The sequence below is a fragment of the Halyomorpha halys genome, unplaced genomic scaffold (assembly GCF_000696795.3).
Source record: "Halyomorpha halys isolate HHAL.00 unplaced genomic scaffold, Hhal_1.1 Scaffold231.1, whole genome shotgun sequence".
Classification (NCBI taxonomy): domain Eukaryota; kingdom Metazoa; phylum Arthropoda; class Insecta; order Hemiptera; family Pentatomidae; genus Halyomorpha; species Halyomorpha halys.
The window spans coordinates 11,300-30,078 of NW_027114318.1; the positions used below are offsets into that span (position 1 = coordinate 11,300).

At 33.3% G+C, this 18,779-nt stretch overlaps 1 protein-coding gene and 1 long non-coding RNA gene across 2 annotated transcripts in view; one reads left to right on the top strand and one right to left on the bottom strand.

Moving 5' to 3' along the window:
* Window positions 1-6,450: 6,450 nt before the first annotated feature.
* On the bottom strand, window positions 6,451-6,975 carry LOC106679911 (uncharacterized). Its single transcript, XM_014419310.1, has one exon. The coding sequence runs from the start codon at window positions 6,973-6,975 to the stop codon at window positions 6,451-6,453; it is 525 nt and encodes a 174-aa protein (XP_014274796.1).
* Window positions 6,976-14,479: 7,504 nt separating this feature from the next.
* Window positions 14,480-18,779, top strand: part of LOC136796790 (uncharacterized) — an 11,359-nt gene continuing 7,059 nt past the window's right edge. The window contains exons 1-2 of the long non-coding RNA XR_010844542.1: window positions 14,480-14,549; window positions 17,972-18,105. This is a non-coding gene — a long non-coding RNA (uncharacterized lncRNA). The remainder of the gene's footprint in view (window positions 14,550-17,971; window positions 18,106-18,779) is intronic.

The following is an 18,779-nucleotide window of genomic DNA, read 5'->3' on the forward strand; positions in this document are numbered from 1 at the left end:
AACTGTTCGCTTGATTTCTAGATCCCTGTGTAAAAGAAAGTTTTATTTTTAACATAGCTTATCTATGTTTTACATAATTTGTGTATATGGTCATATTGTATAAAGTACAAATATTTATAAATCATATTGTGTATATTGTTCTTATGCATAAGCTAATTTTTCTAAAAATGACAATTTTCCTAATTAAATTCAGTGAGCCTTGATCCAAAATAATGTTGACCAAGGACTAAAGGATATTCTAAAATTATATCTATATTATAATTTCAATTATAAACTAGAAATGTATTTTATAGAAAAATCCTAAATGCTGAAAATATTTATGCTACTATTAAAAACATCTTCATTCTTTGAACCAGTGATTTGACTTGGCAGTGATTACTGGGCCAGCACTGTTGGTAATACTAGGCGACTAAAAACGCAACTAACATTTATTGAGACAACAAAATCCATTATCACAAGCCTAGGCCTGAACTTTATAATAATATTTTGAGTTATATATGTTTTCAATAAATCAGCATATTCACACAATTAGGTCCTGACAAACCTACTCTGAACTTTATAATAATATTTTATTATAATGAGGTGTATATAGTTGACCATAGATTACTGATTGGAGAAGATGGTCAGGGGGTGCGGTCAGCAAAGAAACAACATAAATAAAAAAAAAATTTATGCCGACGTTTCGACCTGATTTTCAAGTCTTCATCAGGGCTATAAAAACAAAAAGACAACAACCATCATTTAGAGAGGAAAAAAATTATATAAATAAAAATAAAATAGATAAAACTATATATATAAAATAATAAAAATAAGTAAATACAAATATATAAAATAAAATAAATAATAGACTAAAAATTTGGAAATATACACAATAATGGAATGATAATATAAATTAGTTGATTACTAACAATGGACAAGACAGTAGTAGATTGATTACATTATTATTTATATACATATAAATGTGAGCAACAAATAAATGATACAGTGGAAAGAATCTATAAAGAATTAGTTAAAGAAATTAGGAAAGAACAGGGGATAAGAAGAAATAAATGGAGAAAGGGGAATGAAGAAAGTAAGAAATGCGAGAGTAAGGTTATAGGAGGAGAATCCAGGCTACATTGTTGAAAAACCACTAGAGTGCAGTTAGGCAAAAGACGTTATATAAATAGAAATATAAAGGTCAAAAGATCATAGAGATAAAATAGTCAATGTGAGAGTAAAAACAGAAAAAGAAAAAAACCAACATAAAAAGGTGTAAAATGTAAAATAATGGGAGCCCAAAAAGTAATAAAATGTATCAATATATAAAGGGTGTATAAAAACGGATATATTAATGGGGAGTATGTAAAAACAATGTTATAGAAAATAAGAAGAAATATGGAGAATAGGAAATAAGAGATAAGATAAGAGAAAAAAAATAACTTACAGTTATAGGCAGAGATCTCTGCTAAACTGTTTGAAATTCCAGGAATAGTCGTTAGAGTGCAGGTCGACAATGACGTTAGACAAACGGAACTCCAACGGTCAAAAAACGAATGTTGAGATAAAAAAAAGATTTAAATGTAAAATTATGAGAGCCAAAAGATATTAAAATGTATAAATGTGTACTGGGTATGTAAAAACGGATAATTTAAAAAAATATATATTAAAAAAGATTACTGGAGTTTTAATAAATTAATAATATGGGAATAGGCTAGGGATAGGTTTTGTTTGTCAGTTTTGTGATTAACGGGGGAAGACTCTAACTGTATAAAAATACTTTTGGATAGTAGTCGCTTATCATGGTTAGGAACGGTGGCTAAAATGGAAGTATTATCAAAATCGAAAGAGTGGTTGAAAATTAAATTATGTTCAGATAATTTAGAAGCATTGAAGTTACGGGAAGATATGGAATACTTATGTTGGGTTATGCGGTCTTTGAGTACATTTTTTGTTTCATCAATATAAGATGCATTATAATTAGGAATAGAACAAGGGATACGGTACACAATGTGAGAACGGTATTGAGGAGGAATGGGATCTCTAAGATGGGAGTAAATAAAAGAAAATTTGTTATGAGCTTTGAAGGCGAGGCGGAGGTTTGGGATAGAAGAATGCAAGTGTTTATGGATGTTATCTGAAAGAAAAGGGATGTAAGGTAATGATCTGTATAAGGATATAGAGGTGAATTACGTGTAGAGGGGGTACAATTTTTATAATTGTAAATGAGCTTGTTGATGATTTTATGAGCAAAATTGTTGTTTAAGAGGATTTGTTTAATATGGAGATAGTTATTATCATGAAATTTGGAATCAGAGAGAGAAAAACAACGATGAATAAGATTTTTGGCTGTGTTTAGTTTTTGATGGTAAGGATGTTGGGAGTGATAATTTAGAAGTCCTCCAGAGTAAGTAGGTTTTATGTAACAATTGGTGGATATAGTGTTATTGGTGTTTTTTTATGATGAGGAGGTCAAGAAATGGTAGTGAATTGTTTGTTTCTGATTCAACTGTAAAACGTAAGTGTGGGTGGTAGGAATTGAAAGAAAATAAGATGTCGGTGATTTTATTAGGATCCAGTATTAAGAGGAGGTTGTCAACATATTTTTTAATAAAAATGATGTCGTTGGAAAACTGTGGAATAATAGAGTTGAGTAAATCGTTATAACTACTATTAAATAAATTGTTATAAATTTTATTATAACTTTAAAATATTGTAAGATCCCTCGGCTAATCCTAGAATTCTTGCATGCCGGAAAACTATAGAGTAAGTATTGGTAATGCAATGAAATGCAGCCCATTGCGATATACATGGGAATGAGGAGACGGATCAACTTGCATGATTAGGGGCTAGCCAACCACAACTGCTTCTTCCTATCACCATGGACATGGTGAAAGAAGTGGCCTAAAGCACTATCACTGAAAGAGCAGAGGAAAGGAGTAGAGGAGAATGTGGGGGCAAGTACTGGACGGCATTGCTAGACCCTAAGAGGCACCCTCCATTGACTTTACCAAGAGCGGTGGCAGTGGCATGCTTCAGGTTAGCCACTGGACATGACTATTTGCAGCACCACCTGAAGAGAATAGGAGTGGCTGAGTCTTCAGACTGCGTCCTGTGTGGAGATGGTGAGATGACCGGCGATCACATATTTACATGTGCAGCAACGGCGGATTTAATTATGGACAGGAGTTACATGAACAAAGCTAAAGTATACTGGGCTGTTGGAAACAAAATGGCAGAAATGCCTCCTTTGGTGTAGGAAAAAAAAATTTCAATTTATATTATCTTATTATGTAGATAAATGTTCGTCAGTAAATCAATAAAAGACATACTATTTAAAATAAAATATTAATAATAATTACTATCTATTATCATACCTCTTATTCCCTACCAACAGGAATACTGCGAAGGCATTGACATATACAGAAACTTCAATATACAATTTTATTATATTCTCGTAAGATTTGGAGCTAGTGATATCATAAACTAATAACACCCCCTCAGCATTCCTGTAGTAGAGTACCCTTTCTAATTTGAAGTTATGTTTTCCTGTGGTATCCCTGATTCCTAACCTTGATTTTATACCCCTGATTTTGATGGTTTTTTGGAAGATGTCTACACCTAAATTTAAAAAAAAAAACACATAAGAACATGAAATAAAAAAAAAAATCTAATAAAAATAATTTAAATGTATACTTTTGTTATTTATATAATATTAATAATTATTTTTTAGTAACTGCATTGTATGAAAATATAAATCTAATGGGGAAGGAGAAGTCAGCAGTCTTGTCTTTTCAAAGATTTATGAAGATTAGAGGGGATTAATTTTATTATTCTCATTTTTTTTAGCTTTACCAAGAAAAATGCTGTAAGAAACTCAGCAATTCAGGTGGGAGGCACCATTTATGATTATTTAGTTCAGCTAATTGGGACTCGACAATTTGGACTTAGCTGATCAGAGAGAATGCTTAGAGAACTATTCCTTAGCCTAGATGCAGCTGGTAGTAGGACAGACTTGGTGGTAAGTAATACCATAACTAAATATGCTTGAATCAGAGAAGATGACAACCTAGGAGGAGTCTTTGAGGATGAGCATTTCAAAATTGAGTAAGTATCCAGCTTTTCCTCTAACTGGTCTGAGAGGAAGAAGCTTGGTGATAACAAAAACTGATTGGAACAGGTTGCTTACGTTTGAATGAACAATTATCAGAGCAATATTAGGGTCTCTAATGGCTGTAACAAGATGTAAAATATGAACAACAGGGTGCTACATGAACTACATGGGAATATTATTTAAGTCATGTACATACAGATCAGACATCTTCAATTACCCAATGATATGGCTAGAATGAGTGATTATAAGATAACTTCTAGTAGAAGTCTTTAATAAAAATACTAACTACAATTTATCTCGTAGTCAGCAGTCAACATATTGAAAGAAAATTTCCATTGCATTTTTTTCTTTTTTTTTACATGCACTAACTTCTAGAAGATTTTTTTGTTTTATGTTAATGTCACAATCTAATATCTTTGAGTAATAAGGTATAATAATTTAAAAACTCAGATTCAAACCTTATGTTCAGGGATGAATTAAGATAAAACACCTGCAAGAATACCAAAATATGTAACCTCATGGGAGAAAAAAAACAACACAAAAATCCCTTAACACTATAATGTACATTTACTTCTAACTGAGACCTCCTAATACCAGTAATCTTCCTTACTCGAGGAAACGAGGCAAGAGTACATTATACAAGTTAAGAATGAGAAGCTGGTCAATGACAAGTGTCCTTGTTACCAACCTTACTTGTTATCAACAAAAAGTAATTTGACTAAATTCAATTTAATAAAGGAAAGATTGTAGGATATTGATTAGAGCTTTAAAAAGATTGGTTTGGAGATTTATGATGGTGAGAAAAGTTCTGATAATATTAGAAAATTTGGATCATAGTTATGAGGATTACTGGGGTCAGAATGCAATGCATTGGTGTGCACCATCGACGCTTTCAAGAAAAGTCTTTTAAGTGCACGAAACCGAGTAAATGGGAAGCGAAGAGCACTGAGCCAAATTTAAACTCCGACCAGTGAAAGTTGTGGCAGAAACTTTCACTCCGCACCCACACCGCCGCGCCTACTACCATATACCGTCCCAGAAAAAGACCGAGAGAAGACGGCCATTATAGCACCGTTTGGCCTAATAGAGTATAACGGAATGAATTTTGGCCTTAGGAACGCAGGACAAAGCTTCCAGAGATTCGTCGACGATAAATTTCGCGACCTGACCTATTTATACAAATTCCTGGATGATTTTCTTATTGCGTCTGATAACGAAGACCAACACGAAACATCTGCGGGAAGTCCTACAGAGACTGGACAAATATGGTACCGCTGTAAATCCGGCCAAATGTATTTTCGGAGTAACCGAATTAGAATTACTAGGATATCACCTGACCCAAACAGGCATAACGCCACTGGACAATAGAGTGAAAACAATATTAGACTACCCGCTACCAAAAAACCTTCGCCAGCTCCGTCGCTTTCTGGGAATGGTGAATTTCTACATGCCCTGTCTACCGAATGCGGCTAGCATACAGCAGCCCCTCAACGAGCTAACTCACGGAAAACAAAAAAAAGATTCAACACCGATTGAGTGGGATATGAGGACAACTGAAGCATTCGAAGCAATAAAGAAGAATTGCGTTGTGTTATAATTTTCTTGTAGTGTTGATACTGGGGTGGCTGAGGTTGTGAATCTTATCAAACGCAGGTCCCCTAAATTCAGTTGGTCGATAAGGTCTGGCCTTGCTAAGTGATGTTTCGCAAAGAATAGACCTATCCGTGCCTGGCATTTCTATGCTTTTGAATTTTAAGTCAGGCTGGTTCTTTATACGTTGGATTTCTTCTTCCTTTTCCTGTGCCTCTGAGAGTGCGACGAAGTCGTCAGGCATTTGGATCTCTTCTATTCTTGAAAGCGTATCGCGCCGGATTTACAGCGGTACCATATTTGTCCAGTCTATGTAGGACTTCCCGCAGATGGGTTTCGTGTTGGTCTTCGTTATCAGACGCAATCAGAAAATCATCCAGGAATTTGTATAAATAGGTCAGGTCGCGAAATTTATCGTCGACGAATCTCTGGAAGCTTTGTCCTGCGTTCCTAAGGCCAAAATTCATTCTGTTATACTCTATTAGGCCAAACGGTGCTATAATGGCCGTCTTCTCTTGGTCTTTTTCTGGGACCGGTATATGGTAGTAGGCGCGGCGTAGGTCAATCTTGGAAAATATTTTCTTCCCATACAGTTCCATCGTGAAGTTCCGAAGGTTTAGCATTCCGTACTGGTCAGGAATTGTTTGCTTATTTAGCGCCCTATAATCGCCACATAATCTTAGGCTTCCATCTGCTTTCTTCACCACGTGTAGTGGACTTGACCAGGGACTCTTTGAAGGGCGACAAATACCTTCTTTTATTAGGTTCTAGATCTCCTTCTTCGCTTCCTGGTATGTTCCGGGCGGTAGGCGTCGGCATTTTGCTGTAACTAGTCGACCTTTTGTCTCTATGTAGTGTTCGACAACTCCGCTGGGTGGTCCACGTATCGGTGTGATCTTAGTTATAGTGGGAAATTCATTCAGGATCTTTGCATATCTCTGATTCGTGGGTGCTACTGGGTATACTGGTATTTCTTCTTCTGAAATATTCCCTGTCATCCTCTGGCCTGTAAGCTCATTGATTAACCTCCTGTTTCTCAGGTCTACTTTGAGTTGATTCCAGTAGAGGAAATCCGTACCTAAGATCGCTTTGCCTACGTCTGCTAGTATGAAGGTCCAGCGAAGGGGTTTCTTAAATCCTAGGTCCACATCTCTGGTTGCTTCGCCATAAGTGGCTATCGAGGAATTGTTAGCAGCTACCAGCGTGAAGTCCGATGGGTTCCTGCGCCGTCTCTTAGGGACTGGTAGCAGTGAAATTGAAGCTCCTGTGTCTATCAGGAAAGGCTGGCCCATTATTCGATCTTTGACGAAAAGGCGGCGGTGTGGGTGCGGAGTGAAAGTTTCCGCCACAACTTTCACTGGTCGGAGTTTAAATTTGGCTCAGTGCTCTGCGCTTCCCATTTACACGGTTTCGTGCACTTAAAAGACTTTTCTTGAAAACGTCGATGGTAGTACCAAATACCGCTCGGATGGGATTTGGATCTTGAGCGTGCGCCATTCCGTCCTCGGCTTATGCTTCGGCTGCGCTTTTTGATCCTAAGATGCCAAGTATTCTGTCTTTGTCCTGCAGAAGTTCCCTTAGGTCTTCTGTATAATTATACGATGGCTTATCCACTGTCTGTCTTGAAGTGGCCGGTCGGGTGATGGTGTAGGCTTCAGTCGGCGCAAATACTTCATGGATTTTGTCTGCTATAGCAGCCAATTTCCCCACATCTGTGTGTTCTGAGGCGGCCAATATTGGTTGGAACCTTGTGGGCAGGTTTTTCAGCCATAATGTCCTGATGAACTCTGCGTTCACGCAGTCTCCAGCTAGTTGCTGCATCCTTCGTAGTAACTGCGACGGGGTTTGGTCTAATAGTTTTTTATTCTCAGGTTTTCTGATTCTCCGTAGGTGTGTAGTAGCCTGGCCTTCAAATATTCATACGTCTGCTTAAGAGGATCCGTAATAAGGTCTTGCACTTGTATTAATACATCCTGATCTATATTCAGGATCAGAAGTTGGAATTTTATGGTGCTCGATGTGACCTTTGAAGTTGAGAATACGGCCTCGCAGGTGGCGAACCATAGCACGGGGTTGTTCCTCCAGAACCGTGGTATTCTTGATACTGGGCCTTGATATGCATCGATCCCCTGAGAATCCCTTCTCTGTCCTTTCGTCTCTTCAATTTCCGTCTCTGAATCTCCTGTCATCTCTCTAGTTATTTCTTGTTCCTCCTGAAGTTAATCTTCCTCTGGATCTCGTCGGGCTTATCTTCGACGGCTTGGATCACGTCGGGATTACCACTTGTCGGGGTTGTCTGGTCTTAGGCGGTTCTCCAGCCTAATATCCACTTTACAGAAGCCCCACGACAAGGCGTATTCAATATTAGGTAAGAAAGGAAAGGCAGTGCCAGGGACCGGACACTGACGTAGGTAGAGGAGGTATAGGTGAGAGAGTCTGAGGTAGAGGAACAGTTCTAGTTGCCGAGATGAAGCGGACGGACTAGACCCGGGGAGAGACGGGAAAGTACACTGGTTGCCGAGTCGAAGCGGACGGACCAGTGTAACCGTCTAGGATTAGGTTACAATCTTAGTTGCCGAAATGTAGCGGACGGACTAAGATTGTCTCCTGTCCCCGTAAAGGGTTCCAGCGATCACTTCATGTATGAACGCCGAACTTTGCGTTCTTATCTTAAGTAGCTCGATCTGCGTGTTTTCCGTCGCTTTCGACAGTTCGGCTTCCAGCTTCTGTCGCTCGACGGTCGACTGAGCCAACTGGTATTCTAATTCTTTCAGTTCTTCAGCTGGATTCACCATTATAATTTCTATGTGTCTAGTAACCTCTGCTTTAAGTGAATCTGTCTAATCTCCACTCCGGGGTTCCCGATAGTATTCGTACGTGACAGAAATTCGAAAATTTCCGTCCCGGGTTTCGGCACCACTTACGGTTAGACTGACAATATAACTTAAAAATAAAAGGAATTCGGGCAGAGTAACGACACACGGGTACTGAAAAACTGACTTTATTATCAGACTTCTCTGGTACATATAAGGACAGGTTGTTGATAAACGTAAAGATACTTAATCCTACTAGTACAAAGTTTCTATTATTATTTACAGGCTATATATACAGCTAACTTGTATATATGTTAATATGTAATGTGTAATAATGTTATTTATAAAATAAAAAAAGATTGAGCAAAAAGAGTCTACGGAACTATCTCAAGTAGAGTTAAAAGAGTGAATCCTCAGTGATAACCAATCACATGAGCCCTTTAATCGCCACCGGGCTGATCCGTTGAATCAAGCCTTTTCCAGGTCTAGTCATAGCACTGGTGGCGTACACTCTACTTGAGATAGAGAAGTTCATTGCCTATTCTCACAACAGTTGTTTTTTAGTATGATCACCCTAGACGATGGCCTAGACTCTCTATACCTCCTCTACCTACGTCAGTGTCCAGGGCTCATCCCCTGGCACGGCCCTTCCTTTCTTACCTAATATTGAATATGCCTTGTCGTGGGCCTTCTGTAAAGTGGATATCAGGCTGAAAAACCCCCTAAGACCAGACAACCTCGACACATTTGTTTTAAATATTAGTTCTTTAACTGGAGCAGTGCTCCATTCTAAGGACAGATTGAAATATTGTATTTTTTATTTTACATAAATGCTTTAATATAAGAGGTGCTGGGGCGCACTTCGTTTGCTGAATTTACGCTACAAACTAAAAACTAAATAAGTGTCTCTTTCACTGGTGGGTTTCTCATTGGTTACGGGGATGTAGGTCCTGCCAGCGCACAAGAGGGGGGCTGGTGTCAGTGATTGAAAGAGTGGATTGGTAAGAGATTTGAGGGAGTCAAAGAACTTGACATGCATCCGACCAATGAACTCTGGTACTGTGGGCAGATCGAGGATTTGGTGTAGTTCCGGAGGCTTCTTCTTCCACGATGTAGTACGGACCATCCTCCGGAGCATCATGTCCTGGAACCCCTGAATGTGGTGCTGCGTGCCATCGGAGAGTGGTGCCCCAAGTAGACTGGCCTCAGGATGCTCTTGTAGACCTGCAGTTTAAGCCGCAGAGAGAGCGCTGGTGTTGTGAGGAGGTGGTTCAGTCTGTAAGACCACCTTCTTAAAGTTCTCGTTTTCTGATAGAGGTGGGTGGAAAACTTGAGATGGCGGTCCAGATTCACAACCAGATATACTATGAGTTGAAAGGGGAGATGATAGTGTCGTCCAACTTAAGCGACTTCGGGAGAGTCTATCGCTTGTGTTGTTGCTGAGCGAACACGACACAGTCTGTCCTAGCTGGGTTCATGGTGATGTTTAAATTACCCAGTTGTTGAACAATCTCCTTGCAGACTGCTCCGACCCGCTGTGCATGTTTGGGGATTTTATTTGCATACTGCTGCTGTAAATGGCGATGTCGTCAGCTAATTTGTAGTTTTCACCAATAACGTCAGCGATATAGATTGAAAAGAGCACTGGCGATAGAATTGCCTCCTGTGGCACTCCGCATGTCAGTGAAATGGAACGGGAAAGCTCATCTCGAACCCGCTCATAGATAGTCCTGTTGTCGAGGAACGATGCTATGATACCTTAGAGTTGCTCTGGACATTCGAGGTCTATGAGCTTAAGACATAAAATGCCGTGAGACACAGAATCGAATTCCTTTGTGCAGTCTATGGAGACCATGACCGTAGCATGGTTCCGATTGAAGCTGGAGTTCACCTCATTCCGGAACCTTATCAGGTGGTGTTCTGTACCCATGTGAGCCTGAAAGCCAGTCTGCTCGTAAGGGATAACGGAGTGTTTATCACAGGATTCCCGAAGGTAATTCAGGATGATCTTTTCGTATACCTTAGGGAGATGAGGCAGCATCTCATTCATTCAGTCATTTAAACCTCAGGAAACCCTAAAATATGAATGAATAGCAAACAATACTTTTGTTCATAATTTTCGTATTTCCTGATATTTATGTCTTTTTTTTTTTTTTTTTTTTCGAAAATAACACAAATAGCGAAAACTTCAACGCGATCCTATCAATCTACACTAAACTTGGGGACTTATGTTGGGTGGTAAGTGAAAGTTGTGATGAGCGTACTGCACATTTTATTTGTATGTTGTTTCCCATCAAAACAAAACTTTGAAAGGCTTAAGACTCAAGGCAAAGCTTAAAATTTATAATTATTAAGCCATAAAGTAAGCAGGGGGGGGGGATGCAATATTTGATATGTCTTCTTGTAATTTACATTATTTAAATTCATTTGTTTTATTATATTTATTTTTTTGAAAGATCGATGGAAGATTGACCGAGTGTAGTAATAAAAAGGAATTATTATTATAATAATAAATAGTTATACGAGTATTTGCGTTTATCTTTGAACTTATCAAGACCATCTTCCTTTTTATTTTAATTTTTTTTTTTTTTAGATTGTTTTATTTTCTTAGCTTTATTTAATATAAGCTAAGAAAATAAATATGCTAAAACAATGGTAGCCATCTTCTTCAAAATTCCAATTGTTAACAGTATTTCGTAATAAACTATTGTCACAAAATAGTCTTTCTATTATAGAAAACATTGAAAAATCAAAACTTATTTATTTTAAAAAAATATATAAAAACTTTAACTTTGAAAACAGATCAAATAATATATTTATTTTTTTTATTAAACTCTATAACATTATCATACATTTATGCTTCAATAATTTGAAATATCATTTAAAAATTAAAATATCTATATTGAAACAAGCAATATATATGAAAGTATTATATATTCACAGAATTGCAATGATTAATGCTATTTTATATAGATAATGTCTACGTTTATATTTATCTATCCTAATCATAAATAATACAGAAATTTTATTTAATTAGAGTGAAAATTTTCATGATCGTTTGCAATTATTCAATTTACAAATAAATAATAATATTAAGAATTATAAATGTAATAAAATAATAATAGAAAATAAATGAAAACAAAGAGCATGCCTGGAGTTATAAAAAATTATTTAGAATGAGTAATTCAATTTTTTTCCCAATAATCAGATTTCATAATTTGTATGATCAAGTTAGCATCTCGCTCTGCTTCAACAAGACAAATTTGCCATAACACAATTATATTAAAAACGAAGCGGTTCGGTTTTGTATTGAGTAGTTAATATTTATTTTAAATGTATGAAAAGTGTAATTAATGCCATATTGTTGGTTTAATTAAGTTCCTTTAGTGCTCGATGAATGAATTGTTTTTATTTCGTTGCAAAATATGCCTCTTTTAAAGAACAAGGCGGATCAGTGAATTATAAAAGAAAAGCTATTACATCTCTCTGATGTAATTGATTTGAAATAATACATGGTAATCCTATTTTCTTTTTTTTTGTTTAGTTATAAAAATCTACTTTTAACTGTTCTTTTTACAATATACTTTATAAATATAATATAATAAACGGTTTAAAAGCTTAGTTATTGTTTATATAAATAATTCAAATTTAGTTAGAATGCAAATAATTTAACGAAGGTTACATATTGTTGATCTCAGAAGCGTCGCTTCAAAAAGTTAGAAGATTTGAAAACCTACTTGTATACCTCAGAAGGGATTTGGGAATTGGGATTTCAGAGATATAACACTGTTTAGAAATAAATAAAAAATCAAACATTCACAACCGCTGTGTGAAAAGTTTAAATCCAATAGTGTTTGTAAAATTCAAATATTTCATACTTATAGGAAATTTTCATAATTATTTAGGTGATCATTTTTAGAAGATATATTTCACCTAAATAATTATGAAACAATAAGATTTTGCTCCCTGCCCTCCAAGTAAATTTTAGCAATTTCCATTTGGGTTCGATCTTATTTAAAATTGTAGCCTTATTTTATTTAATTTGAAAAAAAAAAAAAATTGAACAAAAATGTCATCTACAATAATAAGCAAAGTTTGATTGGGTCCAAGAATAAGGAGAATATATCATTAAAATTAAGATTTCGCCATTATGGATACACATTAATCTTTGGTGTTTATTAGAATCGTTCTGATTTTAAATGATTATTAGTTTGAATGTTTATTAAAACTTTTTCTATGTTATTTTAGATTTTTTTTTTTTTAATTTCTCCAATAACAATTAAAAATCAGTACTTTTGTTAGCGCTTGTAAAGATGTATAGTCTACAAAAATAGGGTTTTATGGAATATAAATAATTGCTTATATATATTTTTGTTTAATTGAATTACAATATATATGTACAAAATACTTAGTGTAAAATTACTATTTTTAATATATGTATGTAGTAACATAGAGCTGTTCGCGAATATATATATATTTAATGAAAATATTATTCCATTAGAAATGGATCGAAACCAGTAAATGATCTGGAGCATTTGTATGTTTTGAGTTTAAAAAAGATCTAAAATCAGTTTCAGTAGTGGGGGAATAGGAAGGCGCGAATTCTGCTATAACTCAATTACATCGAGTATTCCTTGTATACACAATTACATCAGTCTGTCTTCCAATACCCTCTAGGTAACAGTGTCGGATGTTTTTTAAATATTGCACCAGTGTTAATTATTTGTTCTTTTATTCTTTTATAAATATATATACGTTTTGATTTATTTTAATCATAATTACATGATTTATTGTAGGTGTAATTCGATTTAATTCGAGTTATTTTTTAATTTTAAATGATTTAGTTTAGTTTTGTTGTTTCTAAACTGTAATTATAAATATGTAAAGTATAGTGGGACTCGAATATTCCTGAACATGGAGAAAGAAGACTATAGGTGATACCTCTGTAAGTGTTTAAATTTTTATCTTTATATATTTTACTATTATTTGAACATGGTGAGGGAGAGAGGGGGGTTGAAGGAGTTGATGGATACAAACCCGTTGTTTGTGATATTTAAATTTCATTTATACTCAACTCTTGGTTTTTAGTTTATAACTTTCTGCGCACACATGACTGATATACAAACATCACGTGATACCTCTGCTTAAGCCGTTGTCGGACATAGTCAGGTAACAATATTATACAAACAAAATGTCATGACTTGGTAACTCCATTTATTACATAAAACGTTAATATATACATTTAATATACAATTATATTTATGAAATATAATGTACCGTATATATATGTTTATGTATGTATTTATGTGGGAGGGGAAGATTTAATAATATTTAGACCCGGTTGAGGGGAAATTAGACCGATCAAAAGGGAAATTAAAAAAAAAAAATTAGGTAGAAACGCTGTTAAAAAACTATGAAACTGTCAGTTAAAGCTACAATTATATTAATTGAATTAGTCACTTCCCTGAAACCAACGGAACGTTTTACAGTAATTTTTTATCCTAATAAAAAGTATCGTTTCTTTTATAAACTGAAAAGTAATGTTACTGGTTATTTTAAATCAACTCAATCCTCTTTATCAGTACCTATTTTGAAATAAAAGTGTAACAGTTGTTTCAAAGATTTCATATCATATTTCGCTAAAGTATTAAATATTATTTTATTTTGGTATTTATCTTGATGTTTTTTTCGGGGCGTTTATTTACTTATGGTTTAATGAAAAACTAGTGTATTATAATAAGTTGTAACTCCAAATTTATACATATGTGTTTTTCTTTAAAATCTGATATAATTGTATTAGACACTGGGAAGTGCACACTGAATAAGATGATATTAAATGAATTTCGTACAATTCATTCATTTTTGTAAATAATTGTTATTTTGATTACTATTTTTTTTTCATCATTTAATATTGGTAGCACTGCATAGTGAATAGAATGTTCTAGAACGTTTGTAATTTTCTTTCCCTCCATCTTTCTTTTTTTTTTCATTTTCATTTCATCTTACTAAAGTTCAAACCAATGAATTATTTCGAAATCGTATGTCCAAAATAGGTATGTATCACCAAAGGCAGCTTAATGTTTTATGATTGTACTTTAACTGCTCATGGTTAATGGTTTCCTAAAAAAAACCTGTAATCATCTTTCAATCATTATCTTTTAATGTTTTCAAAAATGACCATTCCTACAATCAACTGATTATATAACTGAACAAATTAAGTATACAAATTTATTAATATTCTCATTAAATATATTTATTACTATTTAATGACTAATTAATATATTATATATGTAGCAATAAATCTTAGACGTTACTACATATATCCAAGAATGTAATTTTAAGTGAGAAACTTGCTGTGTATAGGAATAGAAAAAAAAATTCTGGGATAAAAAGAATAACATAGTTGCACAAAAAAATATGTTTACCAGTTATTGCCTTTGAAATCTAAAAATAAAAAATGGCACTAACTACTACATGCTTATTGTTTCTAAAAATTTCATTTATATCACCTTGTCTTTGATAAAATCTTGATACAGTTATAATTTCATTTACCTTTATATGAAATATATAGTAAGGGGAAATATCACAATCCTTTTACAATATGAATTTAAAGTTATTAGTTATGATCACGTTTTTAAAAAATCAATGATTATATTTAGTACTAAAATATCCTAAATCCATGGAGAGTTATTTTTACAATTGATATTTATGCCTCTTAATTTTAAACTATTATATCGATAATATTGTATAGCTAATATGTATTTTACAGACCTATTTTTAATCTTTATCCCACTGTGTAGCTGGGTATAGCTTTGCTTGTGATTTAATGTTCTTGAATTTCATTTCTTCCTTGTATCACTGAATAAAAATGTGAGTTACTCGGAAAGCTAAGCCATAATAGTGGGATTAATATTAAAAACAGATATGTGAAATGCAGATTGACCTTGTCTGTCCAATAGCATTGATATTTGGAGACTCAATTGTATTTATTTTGATATTTATCTGATAGGAAGAAGTGAATATGCTAAGCATGAGCGTAGGCAGAATTTCGCCAAGGCGGAGCAGACCTCAGCCCATTTCACACACACACACACACACACACATATATATATATTATAATAATTTAAAAATTATTAATTTAAATAAATTGAAATTTGATATTTTTAAACTCAATTCTCATATCTAAAAGATAGCTTGGGTTCAAATTGAAAACTTTAAAATTAAATAGATAGTAGAATTTTATTTAAATTTTATAATATAATAGACTCTTAATCTCAGGGCGAGTTTCTAAGCAATCAAAAACAAACACTTTTACTATTAACACTTAATTAAATTAACATCTCTTTTACATATGTATTTAAATTTAGTTATAACAAAACTAACCAATTTCATAGACTCTTCTTTTAATGATTTCCTCAATTAACTAACACTGACTGCTGACAATCACTCAGTAAACAAAAACTAACAAAACAAAGTATTGGTCCTCCTACAGTATTTTAGTTACTTCTCATCCACCGAAGTGTGTTGTTAGGCGAACCAAACAAAAAGTCCCTTATTCTTCTTGGGTGACTCTTGGTTGTCTTCCTTTTTCAAGATGTTCATCGTTGCTGAACAGAATTGATGAGGCCCTCCTCATCCTGGAAACATCATTTCCCAATCGCGCCCAAACAACAAATCCTTCCAAAAACCAAAACCTGTCTCGATGTTCCATGTAAACATCGATTGTCGCACAAAAGTTAGGGATTTTTGCAAATGATTTACTTTCTGAATATTATTCTTTAGCACTATTTCTTGACTTCTATTTTTCTTAAATTTGCTGTATTTTCAACTATGATGGGAGGTGTTAAAATAATTTTGATGATATTTGAATCTGCTTAACATGGCCTTGATTCAACGGACTTTTTGAAGGATACGTACCGCCATCTTGGTTTTGTTTTGAATCACAAATTTATTATAGACAATGAAAATTGGTTAGCTTGCTTTTTGGTTCAACAAAACAAATGAACAATATTAAAATGATACATAAAATAAAAACATATTAAAAACCCTTTATACATCAAAATATACTATTTACTCAAAAAGAGCATATTACAATATATATATAAAGAATCCATTTTGAGACGTTGGGTAAATGAAAAATATTTAATTCTTCATCATTTTAAGAAATACCACTACCATTTTATTTCTACTTCATTAAATTCAACCATTACTTTTAATATTTTTATTATCTAAAATTACAATAAATTATTTTAAATATAACTTGAAAATTAAGCATAAACTTAATCATTGTACATAAATATATGCAATAGACACAATAAATACAAAAATATAAGAGGTGATAAAGAGGTTTGGAATGATAGCATTAGCCATTTTATTAGTTTTCCCCATTATTTTGAGAGATAAGTATATGAGGAATAATTGTGCTCATTGAATCTTACCTTTTTTACTGAAGAATCGACATATATCCATCTTGTCCCTTCTTAGGTGTGATTGTGATCTTGCGATCCATAAAGATGTGGAATCAACAATGTTACCTTCCTAATTATAGTATGTTTCTAGAAAGAAATCATCTATCAAATAAGTTCATTATTTTCTTTCTTTTTTGGGGGGGATCCCAAAAATCTAGGGGATGCATCTCCCCCCTGCTCCCTCTGCCTACGCCCATGATTGTAAAGGATTAGCCGATGTTAATTTTTCCCATATTAAAAGCTTTTAGCCTTGTTGGTCACTCCTAGCATCTTTACTCCTCTATGTGGTTAACTATTATTATAATTTTATATTTATTACTTTTTTTAAATACATAAATTTATTATTTTTATATTATTTATATATTTGTTATTTTTTTATATTTGTTATATGTTTATCTATTAATCACTTTTCTTATTATTGGTAGCTTTGTATAATTATATTTTAACCTAATGAATTTATTTATTTCATTTTATTTTTTTGTATGCATATATTAGTGATATTTTGAATTTTAATAGAATATTATTGTAGACAACCATGCTGAGTTTTTATGTATTTATACTTTTTACTATATTTAAAATATTAATATATTTTTTACTCTTTTGACTATAATTTTGTTTTATGTTCGATGAAAAAAAAGTCATGTTTGGGTAGGAGTGAAAATTTTAAAATTATTAAATAATTAAAAATATATACACATATATAGAGAACAATAGAAGCTAGAAAAAAAAAAGAAATTATGTAAGGGAAAAAAAAGTAATAAAAAAATCATGTTTAATTTTAGCATAAAATTCAAAAATTTTTATGATGTGACTACTTATATTGTTTTATGCTCTGAATATTTATATTAATAGGTTTTAAAACAAATTTGTATTTACTAATGTTAAGTATGTTGTGTATGAGGCAACCTAATGCAGTTGGGCAGCACAACATTTTTAATAAAGTGTTTTTCTCTCTCTATTTCTGCATAAAGCTTATTTACTGATTTTTTTTTTTTTTTTTTTTACAGGTGTGACAGTGATAGTTTTCGTTAAACTGTGAATCAAGTCGGAAGATTCTAAGGCAGAAGAACAAAAAGCTGTTCATTTAAGTTAATCCCTCACAGTCTTAGCTTTGCTCTGTTTCCAACTATATTTTAACTCGGTAATTTTATACAGTTTTAGCTGTTTTCTTGTATTTGGAGCCAATCCCAGTTCCAAGCCCAGTTTCTTTATAGCTTCAGCTTATCCACTGCTCTGTTCCTAAGTACAGTTTAGATTGAATATTAATAGTGTTAGTTCTTTAATTATACTAAATATACTTAAGATTACTTTGTTAGTGGAAAGAAAGTGTTGTTTTAATGGAATTATTTAATAATTATTGTTTATTTTGTGCTAACACAATAGGTAACTTTTTTTACAGATAATTCAAAAGTGTACAAAGTAATATATCATATAATTCAATTTATTATAGTTTAAGAAAAACCATTGGATTAAAGACATGTTTTCATAATGTAGGTAAAATATTCAAATCTATTTTGAAATTCTTAAAAAATGTTTTGTGAATTTTTGAGGTTTATGTTTAATTTTAACCCTTTGACAATGGATAATTGCTGGTACAGAATTCATAGGAATGGTCTGAGTAGGTGGACTAGTGCCAATGAAGGACACTCAGAGCCATGCTCTGTGGCCAGATGATTGCTTGTGTAATTTTACATCTTTAGTGGTTGAAAACGATATAGGAGATCTCATGTAGGATTTTGTATTCTTTTTCTATTTAAATTTATATATGAAATTTGTTATTTTTATATACAAATTTAATTATTTATGTTGTATATT

What these genes read in the sequence shown, in the direction of transcription:
- LOC106679911 (XM_014419310.1), bottom strand. Translation starts at nt 6,975, where the DNA reads ATGGGCCAGCCTTTCCTGATAGACACAGGAGCTTCAATTTCACTGCTA.